Source organism: Sylvia atricapilla, chromosome 21, assembly GCF_009819655.1.
Source record: "Sylvia atricapilla isolate bSylAtr1 chromosome 21, bSylAtr1.pri, whole genome shotgun sequence".
Taxonomy (NCBI): Eukaryota; Metazoa; Chordata; class Aves; order Passeriformes; family Sylviidae; genus Sylvia; species Sylvia atricapilla.
The window spans coordinates 8,058,840-8,074,609 of NC_089160.1; the positions used below are offsets into that span (position 1 = coordinate 8,058,840).

Genomic DNA, 15,770 nt, shown 5'->3' on the forward strand with positions numbered 1-15,770 from the left:
CTGTCACGTGTCCTTGTCACTGCTGGTGTTTCTGTGGGTGCAATTCTACACACCTTTTGGTTTTAATGTTTTGTGGATGTGGGAATCACCTTGAAGATCTAGAAGAATGATGTAGCATTCACAGTAACCACAGCTGTGAGGCTGAGGCAGCAGAGGAGAGGCACAGGGAGAAAGGAGTATCATCAAGAAGAGTGCTGCAGCAAGAATGATTGAATTAGGTTTTGGTTGGTGCTTTGAGCTCCTCAGAATTACTGCACTGTGAGATACACCTAAAACACTGGCACCAGAGCTGTCGGGCAAAGAAAGAAAACTGAAAGAGGAAGGGAATGGGTGGGTGGTGCTGTGCCATGACTGCTTTGGAGCTGTGAAGTGTAGTAATTCATAAAACAACCACAGACTTGGGCTCCTCGCTGTACAGGAGTGCCATGAGCGATGGCAGGTGGGGGACAGAGCAGCTGAGGGGCAGCAGCAGCAGTGGCAGTTGTGTCTGTGTCCCCCAGGTGTGGCGGGGCTGCCGGGCTCCCCTGGGCTGCCGGGAATGCCGGGCCGCAGCGTGGGCGTCGGATACACGCTGGTGAAGCACAGCCAGTCAGAGCAGATCCCCCCCTGCCCTGTGGGCATGAGCAAACTCTGGGATGGATACAGCCTGCTCTACGTGGAGGGGCAGGAGAAGGCACACAACCAGGATCTCGGTGAGTGGATGGAATTCTCTCCAGAATGAACAACACAGGCCAAAATTACCTTTCCAGCGCCATAAGAAACCACACTGCCCCTGGCAGTGCAGAGGGTTCTAGTGGAGTTGGTTGGCCAGATGCTCACTGGGAGCGGTGTCACTTGTGCCATCCTCACCACTGAATGTTGGTGTGTATGACTTGGGGTGTTTGGAGATGTTTGGTATGACCCCTTCTGTGATCTTCCCAGGTTTTGCTGGCTCGTGTTTGCCTCGCTTCAGCACCATGCCTTTCATTTACTGCAACATCAATGAGGTGTGCTACTATGCCAGCCGGAATGACAAGTCCTACTGGCTGTCCACCACTGCCCCCATCCCCATGATGCCCGTGGACAGCCTCCAGATCCCCCAGTACATCAGCAGGTGCTCTGTGTGCGAAGCCCCTTCCCAGGCTGTGGCTGTGCACAGCCAGGACATCACCATCCCACAGTGTCCCCTGGGCTGGCGCAGCCTGTGGATAGGATACTCCTTCCTCATGGTAAGGACGCTGCTGCTGCTGCTGCAAAGGCAGCTTTAAACATTTCACCTCTCTGATGAGGTCACTGGGACTGTGTTAGTCTGTTAACTCCCTGCCCTGTGAGTTACTGACAGGAACCCAGCTGAGTTGCTGTAGCTCTGAGTTCGCTCTGTTCAGCACCTGCCCTGATCAGTTTTGGTGGTAACTCTGCTGCCTGTTAAACTCTGTATCACCACAGATGTTTGTTCTTTAAACCTTAAAATGTGGGAACAGTATTTAAGCTCAGTATTGACTTAATCCTCTTTCTCAGTGGAAAAGGTTTTCCACTGCACTCTCCTAGAAGCTTATTAGTGTAAGATGGTTAGAAAAACATGACGTCAGCATTATTGCTTCCAAATTTTCCCAACTTTCAAGTGAAGAGCTGGTTTTCCATTATTCCAGGCCTGCAAATTCAGCCTAAGTGTGAAAGCAAAGTTCCTTTGCTGTGTGCCTTCTAGCCTGACTCCAGAGACAGACACACACAGCCAGGGTATAAATTTGGGTGCCTGTTTCACTCCTTTTAGCAACGGAACCAGGAGCCTCCCCCGTGTAGCTCCTGCTCCTCTGAGCTCACTGGTTTGTCTTGTTGCAGCACACGGCGGCCGGGGCGGAGGGCGGGGGACAATCCCTGGTCTCCCCCGGTTCCTGCCTGGAGGATTTCCGAGCCACTCCCTTCATCGAGTGCAACGGCGCCCGGGGGACGTGCCACTACTTCGCCAACAAGTACAGCTTCTGGCTGAGCACGGTGGAGCAGCAGCAGCAGTTTGTCAGCGCTCCTCCCTCCGAGACTCTGAAGGCGGGGCAGCTGCGGACCCGCGTCAGCCGCTGCCAGGTGTGCATGAAGAACCTGTAGGGACAGGAGCGCGCCCGCGGGAGCAGGCTCTGCTGGCCCACACCGGACAGCACTGGCTGCAGGAGGGTCACTTCACCAGCCTGGCGTGTGTGTGTTTGGTGGGTGAATCCAGACAGGCAGAACTCGACAAAAATCAAGTTTCAAGTCCAAGGAGTTTGTGCACAGAGGAGGGAAAGACCAGTGTTCTCAAGCCATTTTTTTTTAATGAAACATGGTGCTATGTTTGTACTTCAATGTTGTTTTTTTCCCCCTCCTTTGTGGCTACCTCAGAAAGTCTCTGTGAGTTCCTTACTCAGACTGAAGAGCAGCTTGTGCCCCTCCTCTGTCCAAGGCACATCCAGTCGTCACCCAGAGAGACTTTGCCAAAGCTAATTAAGTGCTTAATTAGTGACACTGCGAACAGTGTTTGGTCTGGTGTGAGGGAGTGGAGACTCATTCTCCTGTGGAATACAGAACTAGCTAAAATTAATCACTATATGCTGGGTGACTCAGAAATACTGTGCACTAATGGTTGAGAATGGATTTTCTTAAGAAAACTGAAAAATGAATGTTTTGCTTTGCTTATTACACAGATGGAATATTCTTTTCTCCAGTGACAGGTAACCAGTTCTAATCCAGACTGATATCCACAGCTGACCTTACAACAGCTACACTAATGAAAAATGCAGTTTTTCATGTGAAGATAAATCAAAAACACCTTTACCATTTTTCATTGCTCTCTATTGAAATATATTCCAGGTCTGTCGGCTTCAAGGTCTGTGCTTCTCTCCTTGCAGCCAATGATATGCAGCCATACTTCATTAGCCAACATTTTATTACTGTGACCATAGATTTCCTTTCTGAGGCAGCTTTGGCACACTTATTTTGCCATTATTCCAGCTGTGTGTGTTTGAAAAGTAGAGCCTTTACTAGAAGGCACACAAGCTTCTGCAGATACAGGAGTAAGCAGCTATGGGATGTACATTCTTTACTCCTGCAGTCACCATGTGTTGTATACTGCTTCCTCTGGGCTTTATTGCTGTTAGCTTAAAGAAACTGTATCTCTACTGTATGCACTGTTAACTTTCCTTCAGGGCCTAATTAAAGAGAAGTGCCACTAATTGGATTTTCCTTGCATGTTTTAAGGGAAACCCAGGACAAAGGTTTGCTTATACCTCTAATGAATTCATTCAGTAGGACCAAAGTTATTACCATGAACCTCTCTGGAGTGAAGCCTGTGAAATCTTTGTCTATTGACATTCCAGGACATTTCAAAGGACTGCCTTTGAAATGCTTTGTTTAAAAAAACCCTAAACCTGTGCAGCAAATCCATGGAGAGGGCAAGAAAATTATATTTTTTCCTACATGTATAGCTTCCAAACCATGGCTAATAAACACTGAAGGCAAACAAGATGAAGTGTGCCCAGATCATGACTCTTTTCTTAAAAATCACACTGGCCCTGATCCAGAAGTGCAAGTGAGAGGAGACAGCATTCATTATTTTCTCTGTGTGATCATTTATTACTGAAGATGAAAGTGTGTGATTCGTGTGCATTACACTATTGTGACAGAATGATCAGAGTCAGGGGACTGGCTGATAGTAAAAAGGAACTGTAGAATGAATTAAAAGATCTTTGCCTTTATTCTGAGCTGGTTTTCTTATAGCTGCTACAGAGAGACTCTTTCTAAGAAACAAAACTGCACCGGCTCTTCTGACAAACCTGGAGAATTAAGGCACTTTTACCAAAACAGATTTCAAAAGGCAACAAGTCAAAACCCAACAATTGAGTACTTTGCATATGCCTATATATTAAGTTTTAAGATAACCTGGGTTATATTTCGTTCACACAAACAAATTAACAAAATATAGCAGCATACAACCTATGAAAAGCTTAAGAAATTTATTAGATGCACAGATAAAGTGCAGTAACAGAGATACTTGTGTAATTTTTTTTTAAATAAATAAGGTACAATTAAACCACCTTTGACTCACTTTAGCTCCAAAAGAAAAGTCAGCCTAAGTTTTAATGATTGAACTTTAAGGTCAAGGTGAAATATATCATAACTAGAACAATGGTTGTGATCTGTATCAACTCCTGGAGGCTCCTGTTCCCCTTGAGGTCTCCCAGAAACAGGAGGGCTACTGCAAACGGAGACGTTAGACATAGTTCCTTTCACAGAAACATTTTTGTCATAAAGTGTGGTTGCTCAAATACATGTTAAAATATTTAACAAGGAAACAATTTTCTCCTGATCCAGCTGATCTTTTAAATGAGACAATGCATTTTTTTCCTACGATGCAGCCCATGGGAAGGAACAGAAGTAAACATCCTCCTCAGCTGAAGACTCTTTTGCTTTAAGAACTAAACTATTGCATTATATGAGAGCAAGAAATACCCATTTTGTGTTATCCTTTTCTCCAGACACACAGCCCAGTGACAGACTTCTTTTTGCCTTAATCTCAGAGGTCCATTTGTCTTCAAGAAAGACGCACATTAAAAAGAGGTTCCCTTTCAGGGTCTTATAACAAAATCTTTCGCTGCCTTTCCATCTGGGGAAGCTCTTTGACAGAAGGAACTGTCCCTGATGGAGTTTTGGATGTTTGTGCTCTGCTATCCATGATTTCAGGCACTTTTGGGCTAACATGGCTGTGTAATTTAAGTCAATGCAATAATATTAGCAATGTGTTCAATACTCAGAAGGGTCACCACAGTTTACTTCATACACTCAGGATTTCAAATTCTTCTTCCAATTCAAATAGCTTGTCAGTAGATTCAATGAGTTCTGAAAAATAAATTTTAACATTTAGAATGTAAAGACATGCCTGATTTTGTTTACTAAAAACCCTTAACCTACCCCTTCTGAAATGCTGCCTTTGAAATATTTTTGAAGATTTAAAAATATATTGTGCTAACAACTTATAAATTGGACATGGCCTGTTTGGAAAAGTGATACTCCCTAGGAGTAAGGCTCTTAACCATGCAAGGCTTGCTTGCTCCTCAGAACAGCCCAGTTATTCCAGCTGGGATGGTCCTGCTGCCTGAGGAGCCCCACTCTGAGTGCCACCACACCTGCTCCTGTGGTTGTCACTTCTGGCTTGCTTGGAGGGATGAAAGGAGGCCAGTGAGGTGGGTGCTTCTGGACCAGCTCAAACATCCGTAGGCTCTGCTGCTTCACAATCTCCTGAGGGCAGAATACAAACCAAAAAACTGCCTGCTTAATTAAAAACATCTATCCAAGAACAAAGGCTGTAAATTCCTGTTATTTCAGGTGCCTGCCTTCATGCTTCACTGCTTCACACATCTCTAGTATTGTCCTGCTTGAAAACACACCTGGAAGATGGAGCTCAAACTCTCCTACAAGTTATCAGTGCATCATAATGAGCTTTGATACCCATACATCTGTAATTTTATTTACATGAGCAAACAGATACCAAGAACATACTTCTGTCTTTTAAATTACTTGCTTGGACCTCTCTGTGTTCAAGTTTTCTGTGGATCAATGGGAACAAAAGACAGATCTATCTACTCAAAAAATCCATGAGATTTTGGAAGACAGGTTCTGATCAGGAGAAACAAGTTATTATTGAAGGAAAATTTCTCTCCTATCAGGTGAGCTTCATCATATCCTCTCCTTCAGTTATTTACAAACTGCTTTCTGTAGCTTTTTTTAAATAAATGCTTTTGGTTGGTGGTACTTCCTATTCACATTCCTGTTGCTCAGTATTCCAACTGCTTGCTGTGTCTCTCAGTAAATGACTGAGGTATGAGCCACTAAAGCAGCACTGCTAACAGAAGACAAGCTCAGGAAGGAGGTGTTTGTACCTCCAGTGCCAGGGCTCAGGGTTGCAAAATGCAGCCCAAGCTCCATCAGCAGTGTCAGCTCTCCCTGATCATTGGTGCCACCTTCACTGGGGATCATTTGATTTGCAGGCTGGGAATTTCCATGAACTGAAAAAAGAACAGGATCCATGACTTCATACAGAGCAAAAAAAGATTGTAGCATTACCTTTTGTACAAGACTACACCAGTTATCAAAATCACATTCTTCTTTGCAGAAGAAGCCCTAAGGAAAGAATAGACAAAGTAATATTTTTCAGTACAATATGTCAATGAGCAAAGATGCTGTGGTGCCCATGTATGGGTTACAGCTCAAGTGACAATCACCCATAACCCAACCAGAGGATACTGCCATGAGATCAGACTGAATTTCTGCAACTACCACAGTATTCTTGTGACCTATGCTGCGTAACTTCTACAGCTAATTCCACTTGGAGATTTGTAGATTAAATAAAAAGCTCAGGTAAGTATCTTCTTGAGAGCAACCAACACACAGATGACAGTGATGGAAAAAAATAAAGAAACCTGATTCAGTTCCTTGCTTTGACTTTCAAACTGCTTCTTGGAAAAGGTCTGTGTTGCCCAGGAAAGAAACTTAACTGGCTCCCCAGGATAGAAACAGTTGGTCCCCTGCTTCAGCTAAAATGAATGAATCCTATGAAATTAATATATAAACTGCTATGTGTTGAAGTTTAGATTGCAGAAGAGTGCCCTGTAATCAAGGGCAGGGCTGCTGCCCTTACCAATACCCAGAGGTAACGCTTTGAACAAAGGACACACATTTATTATTTTCCAAAACCTACTAAAGCTACTGAAGGGTCCAGATTCATGATCTTCATTCTGTGTGGGGCTTGCTGGCAGTGGAAGCTCTCGTCATCGACTGTGCCATTTTCCTCTGAATCTACAAAGCTCTGAGTGGTGTGAGGGTCCAGGTAGATCAGCTCATTGCCTGCAGGGGGAAATCCACAGGGTGAGGACGAGCAGGAGGCAGGATAAACACTTGTTCCAACCAGACTTGTGAAACATCTATTGGGTTATCAGTCTGTATCTCAACTCTCTAGCTAGGGAGTCTTTTAGAGAACTGGAAAGCCAGGCACAACACTGTCCCACAGGGCACTTAGCATCATTTTCCACTGTTACCTTTTAGGGTAGATTTTTTGGATGATTCTGTCTACCTTTGTCACACACTTTCCTTTATCTACATGAGGTCCAGATTTTAAAAATCTCCACTGTAGTAATCCCTAACATTCCTCAGATCAAAGATACAGGATGACCACAAATGCAATCTGTAATCCCATTAGGCATTCATCCAGAAACTGAACAAATAAGTCTGACTAAAGCAGCTCAGGTTTTACAAAAGAACAAAATATCCAAGAAGTTACAGATCAGACCAGGGTGAAATATGAAAGACTGAATCTAGGCTCAACTATTGCAATAATGAATAAAGGAAGACATGGAAGAAGGTGAAAGACATACTGCTTTGAGAAAAACTGAAAAATATATGAGACAATAATTTAAGAAAGCCAGGAAGCAAAAGAATAAAACAAGACACTCTTAACTAGAAAGTATTAATGGTTAGAAAATTTCAGTATTTACACAGCAGTGACATCTGACACTTGTTGAATGCTATCAAGTTTTTTCAGTGTCTTGTTCTTGCTTATATCATTCCACATTTTTATGTCAAGCTTTGCTGCCCCTTTTCTGTTCCCATAAGGATGGTCTCATACTGTTCCTGAAGTGTCTGAGCTATGTTTCTTCTTCTCCATTCTCATGCTTAAAATGCTTACTACTACCCAAAGAAAATTCTTTCTCTTTCAGTCATATGGATATTTGGAGTAAGTTTCCTTCTTCTTACCTAAAAATCCTATAAAATAATAGGCATTATTGGGTTTCCCTCCTAATGCTCCCAAAGACTGTGGCATCTTAAAGCATTCCTAGGAGTCCAAAGAGAGAAGAATTAAATCGATTTGTTTATTGATATAACAGATACCTGAACGTTCTCACACACACACAAACAAGCCACTGAAGAATCCCTTACTTTGAAGGCATCAATATACACTGGATTGATGTGATTAATCCCTAGCCTGAGAGGGATAATCAGCAAGAGGGGTTTCCAGCCTGGGCACAATCCTGCTGTGTTCTTGTTTTGGCCAAGAGCACTTCTGTGCAAATGGGCACTGCTGTGGGCAACGCTGCTGCTCTGGGCAGGGCACCAGCACATCTTCTCTGGGGAGGGAAAAGAGACATCAGTCAGTGCACAGGGCAACACACAGCACATCTTCCTCTCCATCAGGAATTCAATGGCTTTTCCAGACAGCTTTACAGAGCTCCTGCTTCTAGACAAAAGGAGCAGGGCATGGAAGTCCTGAGTGTTTAGCAGAAGTAATTCTGGCAGCCAGAGTCTGTGCTGGCACATTAGTGAGACTTGAGAAAAATGAGGGGATGGATGTTTAACATTTCATTTACTACTCCCAGTATTAATGCTGTCAAGCTTTGCCTGGCATATGATATAGCAGAGAGGAGGCATTAGAAATCCCTGAGTGAATTCTTCACTTCCAGTGATATCCACATAAAATGAGCAGAAGTAGGGACTAAAGTAGAACCAGGCTGTGGATAAATACCACTTGTAAACTCTCCCCTCTTACAACTCACCATTTCTGAAGGACCTGCCCCTCATTTCCCTTTTGCCTGACAAAAGCAAATTCCTGGCAAACTCTACATTACAAGCAATTTTCTGTATTTTTACACACAGCAACTTCTGGAGTGGGAGTTAAGGTAGCACAGACCAAACTCCACCTTCTCATCCACATGGGATGTAAGCTGGTCACCAAAAATGCTGACTGTTCTGTACTAACTTTACTTTTGGCAACTTCACACCTGAGTATCCATTTCCTTAATTCCTTTTCTTACCCTGGGAACAAATAGGGATGGTTCCAAGATTTTGCTCATACTTGAATACATTCAGGAGAGTGAAGTCAGATCAAAAACTGTCACCAAGGAAATAATGAGGGAATCATTTAGGCTGGAAAATACTTTTAGTCATCAAATCCAACCATTACCCTAATGCTCCCTGAAGTAGTTTGTCCAAACAATTAAATTTGCCATGAGCTTGAGCTACTCTTTAATATCTGCTGAGACACTAAAGCAAAAACTCCTGTTTCACTTACTGATGTCTTCAATGACCACTGTGTTGTCCATAGATACATAAACTGCTAATGAATTCCATTCATCAAATAGAGCAAGCTTCCTACAAAATATAGAAACAATAATTAATAAAAGCTTACTAGGGCCATGAGGGTAGCTTTTAACTCAGGACAGTTAAATGGTTCTTGAGTAAAAAAGTCATTTATTTGGAAAAAATTTGTTGTTTTTTTTTTAAAGTCTCCATGTAATAAAAAGATAACTTTTAGTGTTTAACATATTTGGAAAAAAATCATAATGAATTATTCCAGGAAAAGCACACACACACACCATGTGAAAACTGTTTTGTCCTTTTGCCAAATGCAGGGGTAGTAACAGCTCCACCACATAATTAGGTTTATAACTTTTTATTGCAATTAACAGATTCCACTGTGGGATTCTGCCCATGGTGCCTGACATCATGTAGAGAATGAAAAAAAATTCCTGTGACAGTTTTTCACATTACTTTGTGCTTAGGAAGTTCCAGTAAACCCAGGGGAACTATTTCAGGTTGTTAAAAGCCAGAGCAGCACAAGGTTTTGGTACTCAAAAGGTAGGAGGGGGGCATAAGTTTGTGTCCACTTTGTGTGACATGCAGAACTCTGGGGAAAGGAGCTCTCAGGCTGCACAGGCTGAGCTGGGTGTCTAACACAAGCCTGAAAAACTGCCATATGAGCTGTGAAGGGTTTGTAAGGGAAAGGAGCTGGAGGCCAGGACATCCTTCAGCTCCTTTCTGTCTCCAGGACGTGTCTGTCCCAGCAAATGGCCCCCAGGACCTGAAATCATTGTCCCTGTCCCTGGTGTGCCTTCCAGGGCAGGAGGAGCCCCCAGGTTGTCCCCAGCAGCCTCAGTGTGGTCTGAGCACGTCCCCGGGTCACTGCCACGACTTACTTCAGTACTTGAGCAACTGTGTTTGGTCCAAACCATTCTCCAATGGACTTCCCCTCTCCAACACCCATCTGAGCTGGTTTGGTAAGGGAAAACAGCACAGAGAGCCTGGTCACAGTCTGTGTCAAACATCTTCACAAACATTCTAGAGCAATGCAAGCTGGTTTCAGCGACTATTATTTTCTCAGTCTATACTCTTAGCAAAGCCTAATCACTGCTAGTTCCCCTGCAAAAAGTTCCTGAACTGTAATGACAGTTACAAATTACAAATTTGTCCATATGGCCAAACATGTAACTTGCAACTTACAGCAATAAGTTTTATGACTAGCTAGTTATTTATGACTATCTCTGACTACTATCAACTCTGCTACCCCAAACTTGCACACTTTATCAAGAGCTAGTGTCTAAAATACAAATTTTAGGTCTTGGTGAATAATTCTACTTGGTGAATTATTATACTTTGTACCCACTTGTATACATTTTTATTTACATATAAATATATACACTATCTTCATAATCAGCTTTTAATTTTTTTAATTAACTTATTTCAAATGAGAACGTTTCAACACTGCAGGAATTTCAGCAGACAAAAGGAAGCTGATGTGTGTTCTTACCCATTTGGTGGATGGAATAACAGCAATCTTTTCTATCCAGAAAGCACCGTAAGATTCTGTGATATTCTTCTGGTTGTTTCTTGTGTTTTTCCCATTGCCAATCTTACAGGAAAAAAGTTATACAGATTAAAAAAGAATGCTTTCATTCTACTGATCAAATTTCTAAATGGCAGAAAGCCATACAATGAGATCTTAAGAGACAAGTCACCTCTAATATTTGCATTTTATTTGGAGGTCTTAGAAGTCACACCTTGTCATTTATTATCAAGCTGTCCTTTATCATCACATGATATCATGTGAAAATTGAGAAACTAAAATAACAATGCCAACTGCAAGTATATCCTGAGTATCGGATACTTGGGTACTCCTCAAAAAGATTTATAAAATAACAGCAGTGGGATTCCCTATTTGTGCTTCCTCTGTTTTTGTTTCTCTGCTTATGACTCTGACCATCAGCCAAGAATAGTTCACCAGTAACTTTATCAGGGCATCACAGAAAGTTTCATTAACAGATTTAGGGTTTATGCTTTTCTGGAAAATGACAACAAAAACAAAACAGCCTCCAAATAACACCCAAGTTGCCTCAGCAGCAGTACTCACCCCTTCCTAAATGTCTGCAGATCAGTGCCTGGGCCAGCATCATCTGCCCACACCTCAGCATGCATCCCCAGCCCGTGTCAGACGAGGGGCCCGTGCCTCCTGGGGACAGAGCAGCTCAGGGTCAGCTCTGCACAGAGCTGAAACATGTAAAACTACAGGCCTTACACAGCCCAGCTCCTGAGAGACCCTCCCAGTGAAACATGTAAAACTACAGGCCTTACACAGCCCAGCTCCTGAGAGACCTGTACAGTGAAACATGTAAAACTACAGGCCTTACACAGCCCAGCTCCTGAGAGACCCTCCCATGAAACATGTAAAACTACAGGCCTTACACAGCCCAGCTCCTGAGAGACCTGTACAGTGAAACATGTAAAACTACAGGCCTTACACAGCCCAGCTCCTGAGAGACCCTCCCAGTGAAACATGTAAAACTACAGGCCTTACACAGCCCAGCTCCTGAGAGACCTGTACAGAGAAACATGTAAAACTACAGGCCTTACACAGCCCAGCTCCTGAGAGACCTGTACAGGGAAACATGTAAAACTACAGGATTTACACAGCCCAGCTCCTGAGAGACCCTCCCAGTGAAACATGTAAAACTACAGGCTTTACACAGCCCAGCTCCTGAGAGACCTGTACAGAGAAACATGTAAAACTACAGGCCTTACACAGCCCAGCTCCTGAGAGACCCTCCCAGTGAAACATGTAAAACTACAGGCCTTACACAGCCCAGCTCCTGAGAGACCTGTACAGAGAAACATGTAAAACTACAGGCCTTACACAGCCCAGCTCCTGAGAGACCTGTACAGTGAAACATGTAAAACTACAGGCCTTACACAGCCCAGCTCCTGAGAGACCCTCCCAGTGAAACATGTAAAACTACAGGCCTTACACAGCCCAGCTCCTGAGAGACCTGTACAGAGAAACATGTAAAACTACAGGCCTTACACAGCCCAGCTCCTGAGAGACCTGTACAGTGAAACATGTAAAACTACAGGCCTTACACAGCCCAGCTCCTGAGAGACCCTCCCAGTGAAACATGTAAAACTACAGGCCTTACACAGCCCAGCTCCTGAGAGACCTGTACAGAGAAACATGTAAAACTACAGGCCTTACACAGCCCAGCTCCTGAGAGACCTGTACAGGGAAACATGTAAAACTACAGGATTTACACAGCCCAGCTCCTGAGAGACCCTCCCAGTGAAACATGTAAAACTACAGGCTTTACACAGCCCAGCTCCTGAGAGACCCTCCCAGTGAAACCCCCAACAGCTCTGGGCTTTATACAGAGCCTGAGAGACCCTCCCAGCCAAACCTCTAACCACTGTGGTCATTTTAGCACAGGCTAAAGGCACTGAGCCAGCTCCTTTCCCCCCACAGTGCTGCTGTCACTTCCCTGCTTGCCCCACAAACATGAGGAGCTGATTATACACAGGTACAAGAACACAGATTGTCATAGCTTTAGCCTTTTGTTTGCATACACACTTAAATTATGATCAAAGCCTTCTAGTACTGTAAAAATAACTTTTCAGGCCCCACCAACATCACTAATCCTGCTAATCCATAAGCAGGCAGCTGGAATGCTGTGTACTCACCAATAGGAGAAAACTTCCTTCTGTAAGTAAACCAGAGACGTGCACTTATATCCAGCAATAACTTAGATTTGTCTGGAATAATTTCAAGAGGAAATGAATTATTAAAACAGATCTAAAACTGAAAAATTCAAATTATCCCTATACAGTCAATATATAGAGTGCATGGGAGGCTCCTGTCAGCTTTTACATACAGGACTCATAAAACATCTTTAGCAGTTTGAACACAGAGAGCTTTTTGCAGACTGCTAATTAAAGTTAACTTATTAAGGATGAAACAATTATTAGCCAATGAAGTTTTACAATGTGTTTGGAATGACTATACCCAGCCTGAATAAAACAACTCTGGAGAACTTTGTCCTCAGGAAAGAACTGGTAAAGCAGGTTAAGAAGTTCTACGTGCAAATCAACATGGAATTACACATTACCTCCAAACCCAACAGAAAGCAATTTTAAGAAAAGGTTAATAACGTTAAATTGAATTAAACCTCACATTTTTCTTGTTTGTTTAAACACATGCACTTAGAGAATTCTCCAAAGGCTCTGAAGAACGTTTAAGAATCCTATGTGCTGCATTTTCCCTCAGCTGTGGATCAGACTGGGTGGCTTTTCCAAAGGATTCCCCTGCTGCTCAGGGCTGCATGCAGCACCCTCAGCTGTCCTGCACTGGTGCCCCTTGACATTAACACAGGAGGATGCCCTGTCTTCTCCCCAGGGAGCAAAACTCCTTTCTGAAATCTTATTTTCACACAAACACATTACTCTGCTCTAACTTTTAAGGCCATGTGTTTATTTTCACTAAAATGCAGTATGGGCCATGGATTAACTTTTCATTGTTATTTGAAATATCATTTTAATGGTGAGTAACAGGCTGCAGACAGCATCCCTCCTATCATGATGGAAAATGACATCAGTGATGCTGAACATTTCCCAGAAGTTATTTGTGTATTTATTTCTGAGGCTCTGATGCTGTGAAGGGACCAGGCTCACATCTGACAGCCTGTGCTATGAGTGTGACCATATTCCATGAATTTCACTGGAATTACAGCTGGAAGCACATTGGCCTTGGGTCTGGTTTCTGTACAGAAGTTCCACTCCTTACACCTGGTGCCTCATTGATGGAGAAAAACAAACTTCCCTCACGAGACATTTAGGGAGCATAAGGAGCTCTTGTTGCATGAGAATCTATGAATATTCTACAGATGTTACAGATAATTTATTTCTTAAGATACCTGTGTTCAGGTGGTGTTGCCTTCCTAAAATCCACACTGGCTCATCAGTTTCTGGAAATTCTTCTAAGTAGTCTGACAAAATAGTGATCTGGTTTTCATACCTAGATAAAACTGAACAGGAATACACAAAATTCAAACTTCATTTTATCCCCTCGTTCTTTTATGCACGACCTGGAGCTCTCAAACTGAAGCAGCTGCAGGTCTTTGCAGCCTTTGGGGCTCCTGAGCAGTGCTGCCAGGGGCTTGCCATTTTTTCCCTTAAAAGCTGTTCTGACACTGAAATAGCCAATGCCTTGGTTTTTATTTAGATCCTCAGTGAGTGCTGAGGGAACACCAGGAACAACACCTTGGTTATAAGCAGTCTCCCTGAAGCCAGTGACAAAAGTTCAGGATGACTGCAGTGAGGAGGAGATTTGATTCAAGATCATGAGGAAAGGAAAAAAAAAAATTTAGGCACCACAGCTTGATCTGAAATATAGAAAAAAAATACAAATCAGAGTGATGATGGCCTCATGCTTAACGGGAAGGATATGAAAAGTGTTAGCAAGACTGGGCATTACTTTTCCAACTAGACATTCGAAACACTTCAGAAAAAAAAAAAAGTAGATGTATTGATTTTATTATTCAACACCACATCTATTTAGTGAAAAATAACAAATGATAAAAAAAAATTACTAAAGGAAGACAGTCCAATCACTTACTAGATCATTAAAACGGTGCTTTCTGGATGAGTGAAACAACCCTTCAAGTGTACAAATTAATGTAAAATCTTTTATCTTAGCCAACAATCTTAAGGAATATACTGCTAAGAAATCAGAAGTTAAAAGTGAAAGCAAACAATTTACCCTACTCTTCGAGTCAGTGCACATATATCCAGTACACGGAATGAATAATCAGCAGGTAAATATACCTATATATCTCTATCTATGTATCTATAAAGTAAGATTCCGTTCAGAGAAACAGTCCAGCAGTCGAAAGGGAGCTGCACCGCGCTCCTCCGGCTGGACTCCGGGCAGCACTGCCCAGCCCCGACATTCACCGTCCCCTGGGGCAGCGCTCCAGCACAGACCCCCCCAGGGCTGTCAGCTCAGCGAAACACTTCTCGCTCCGTGCCCTGCACCCTCCGCCACAAAAGCCGTGCCTCCTGCACTTCGACAGCAAATTATTTTTGGAGGCCGAAGACTTCAGACACTCTCGGCCCCCGGAATCCAGCCGGCGGCACCTGCGCCCCCTCCGCGGCCACCTCCGCGGCCCCCGCTGCCGCACGGCACTCGGGACCGCTCCGGACGGACAGCCAGGGTTTGCTTTCCCTTCCCTTCCCAGCTCCCCGCCGAGCCGCGGCGCCTCCCGGAGCGGGGCTGGCACACCCGGCTGCGGCCGCCCGGGCCGAGCCCCTCGCACCGGGACCCCCCGAGCCCCTCAGCGCCGGCCCCGGGAGAGGCCGCGGGACCCCAAGTGCCAGGCGACCCCTCGGGGCAGATGGCACCGCGCCGCCTGCCCTCCTCTCAGCCCGCGGGCACCGCTCGCCGCCGCCGGCCCCACGGGAGCCCCGGAGCCCCGGCCTGGCCCTCAGCCGTGCCCGCGCCCCGCGCCCCTCACCGGCCTCCATCCTCCCGCTGTCACCATCCTCCTCCCCTCGGCCCCGACACGGAGGCACAACACGGCCGCGCCGCGGGGCGCCCTGGGAGCTGCAGTCCCGCCGCCCGCCGGGAGCGCGCCGCCCCCGCGCCCGCCGGACTACAAATCCCAGCATCCCCCGCGGCCCCG

At 44.5% G+C, this 15,770-nt stretch overlaps 2 protein-coding genes across 3 annotated transcripts in view; one reads left to right on the plus strand and one right to left on the minus strand.

Annotated features, from left to right (window-relative positions):
• COL4A6 (collagen type IV alpha 6 chain) overlaps positions 1-2,203 on the plus strand; it is a 101,837-nt gene extending 99,634 nt beyond the window's left edge. The window contains exons 43-45 of the mRNA XM_066333738.1: positions 501-692; positions 922-1,208; positions 1,819-2,203. Of these exons, the coding sequence (XP_066189835.1) occupies positions 501-692; positions 922-1,208; positions 1,819-2,079 (740 nt within the window). The 3' untranslated portion in view covers positions 2,080-2,203. The remainder of the gene's footprint in view (positions 1-500; positions 693-921; positions 1,209-1,818) is intronic.
• Positions 2,204-3,677: 1,474 nt separating this feature from the next.
• Positions 3,678-15,723, minus strand: ATG4A (autophagy related 4A cysteine peptidase). Of its 2 annotated transcripts, XM_066334104.1 has the most exons (13): positions 15,603-15,723; positions 14,004-14,114; positions 12,775-12,846; positions 11,180-11,278; positions 10,580-10,681; positions 9,969-10,041; positions 9,065-9,144; positions 7,936-8,123; positions 7,753-7,831; positions 6,701-6,846; positions 6,067-6,123; positions 5,130-5,241; positions 3,678-4,842 (listed from the first exon to the last, which is right to left on the minus strand). In XM_066334104.1, exons 1-13 carry the CDS (start codon positions 15,610-15,612, stop codon positions 4,778-4,780), a joined length of 1,194 nt encoding a protein of 397 aa, XP_066190201.1. In that variant the 5' UTR covers positions 15,613-15,723; the 3' UTR covers positions 3,678-4,777. The 2 variants fall into 2 exon arrangements, with proteins under 2 accessions (XP_066190201.1, XP_066190202.1); XM_066334105.1 differs by lacking the exons at positions 7,753-7,831; positions 7,936-8,123.
• Between the last annotated feature and the right edge of the window lie 47 nt (positions 15,724-15,770).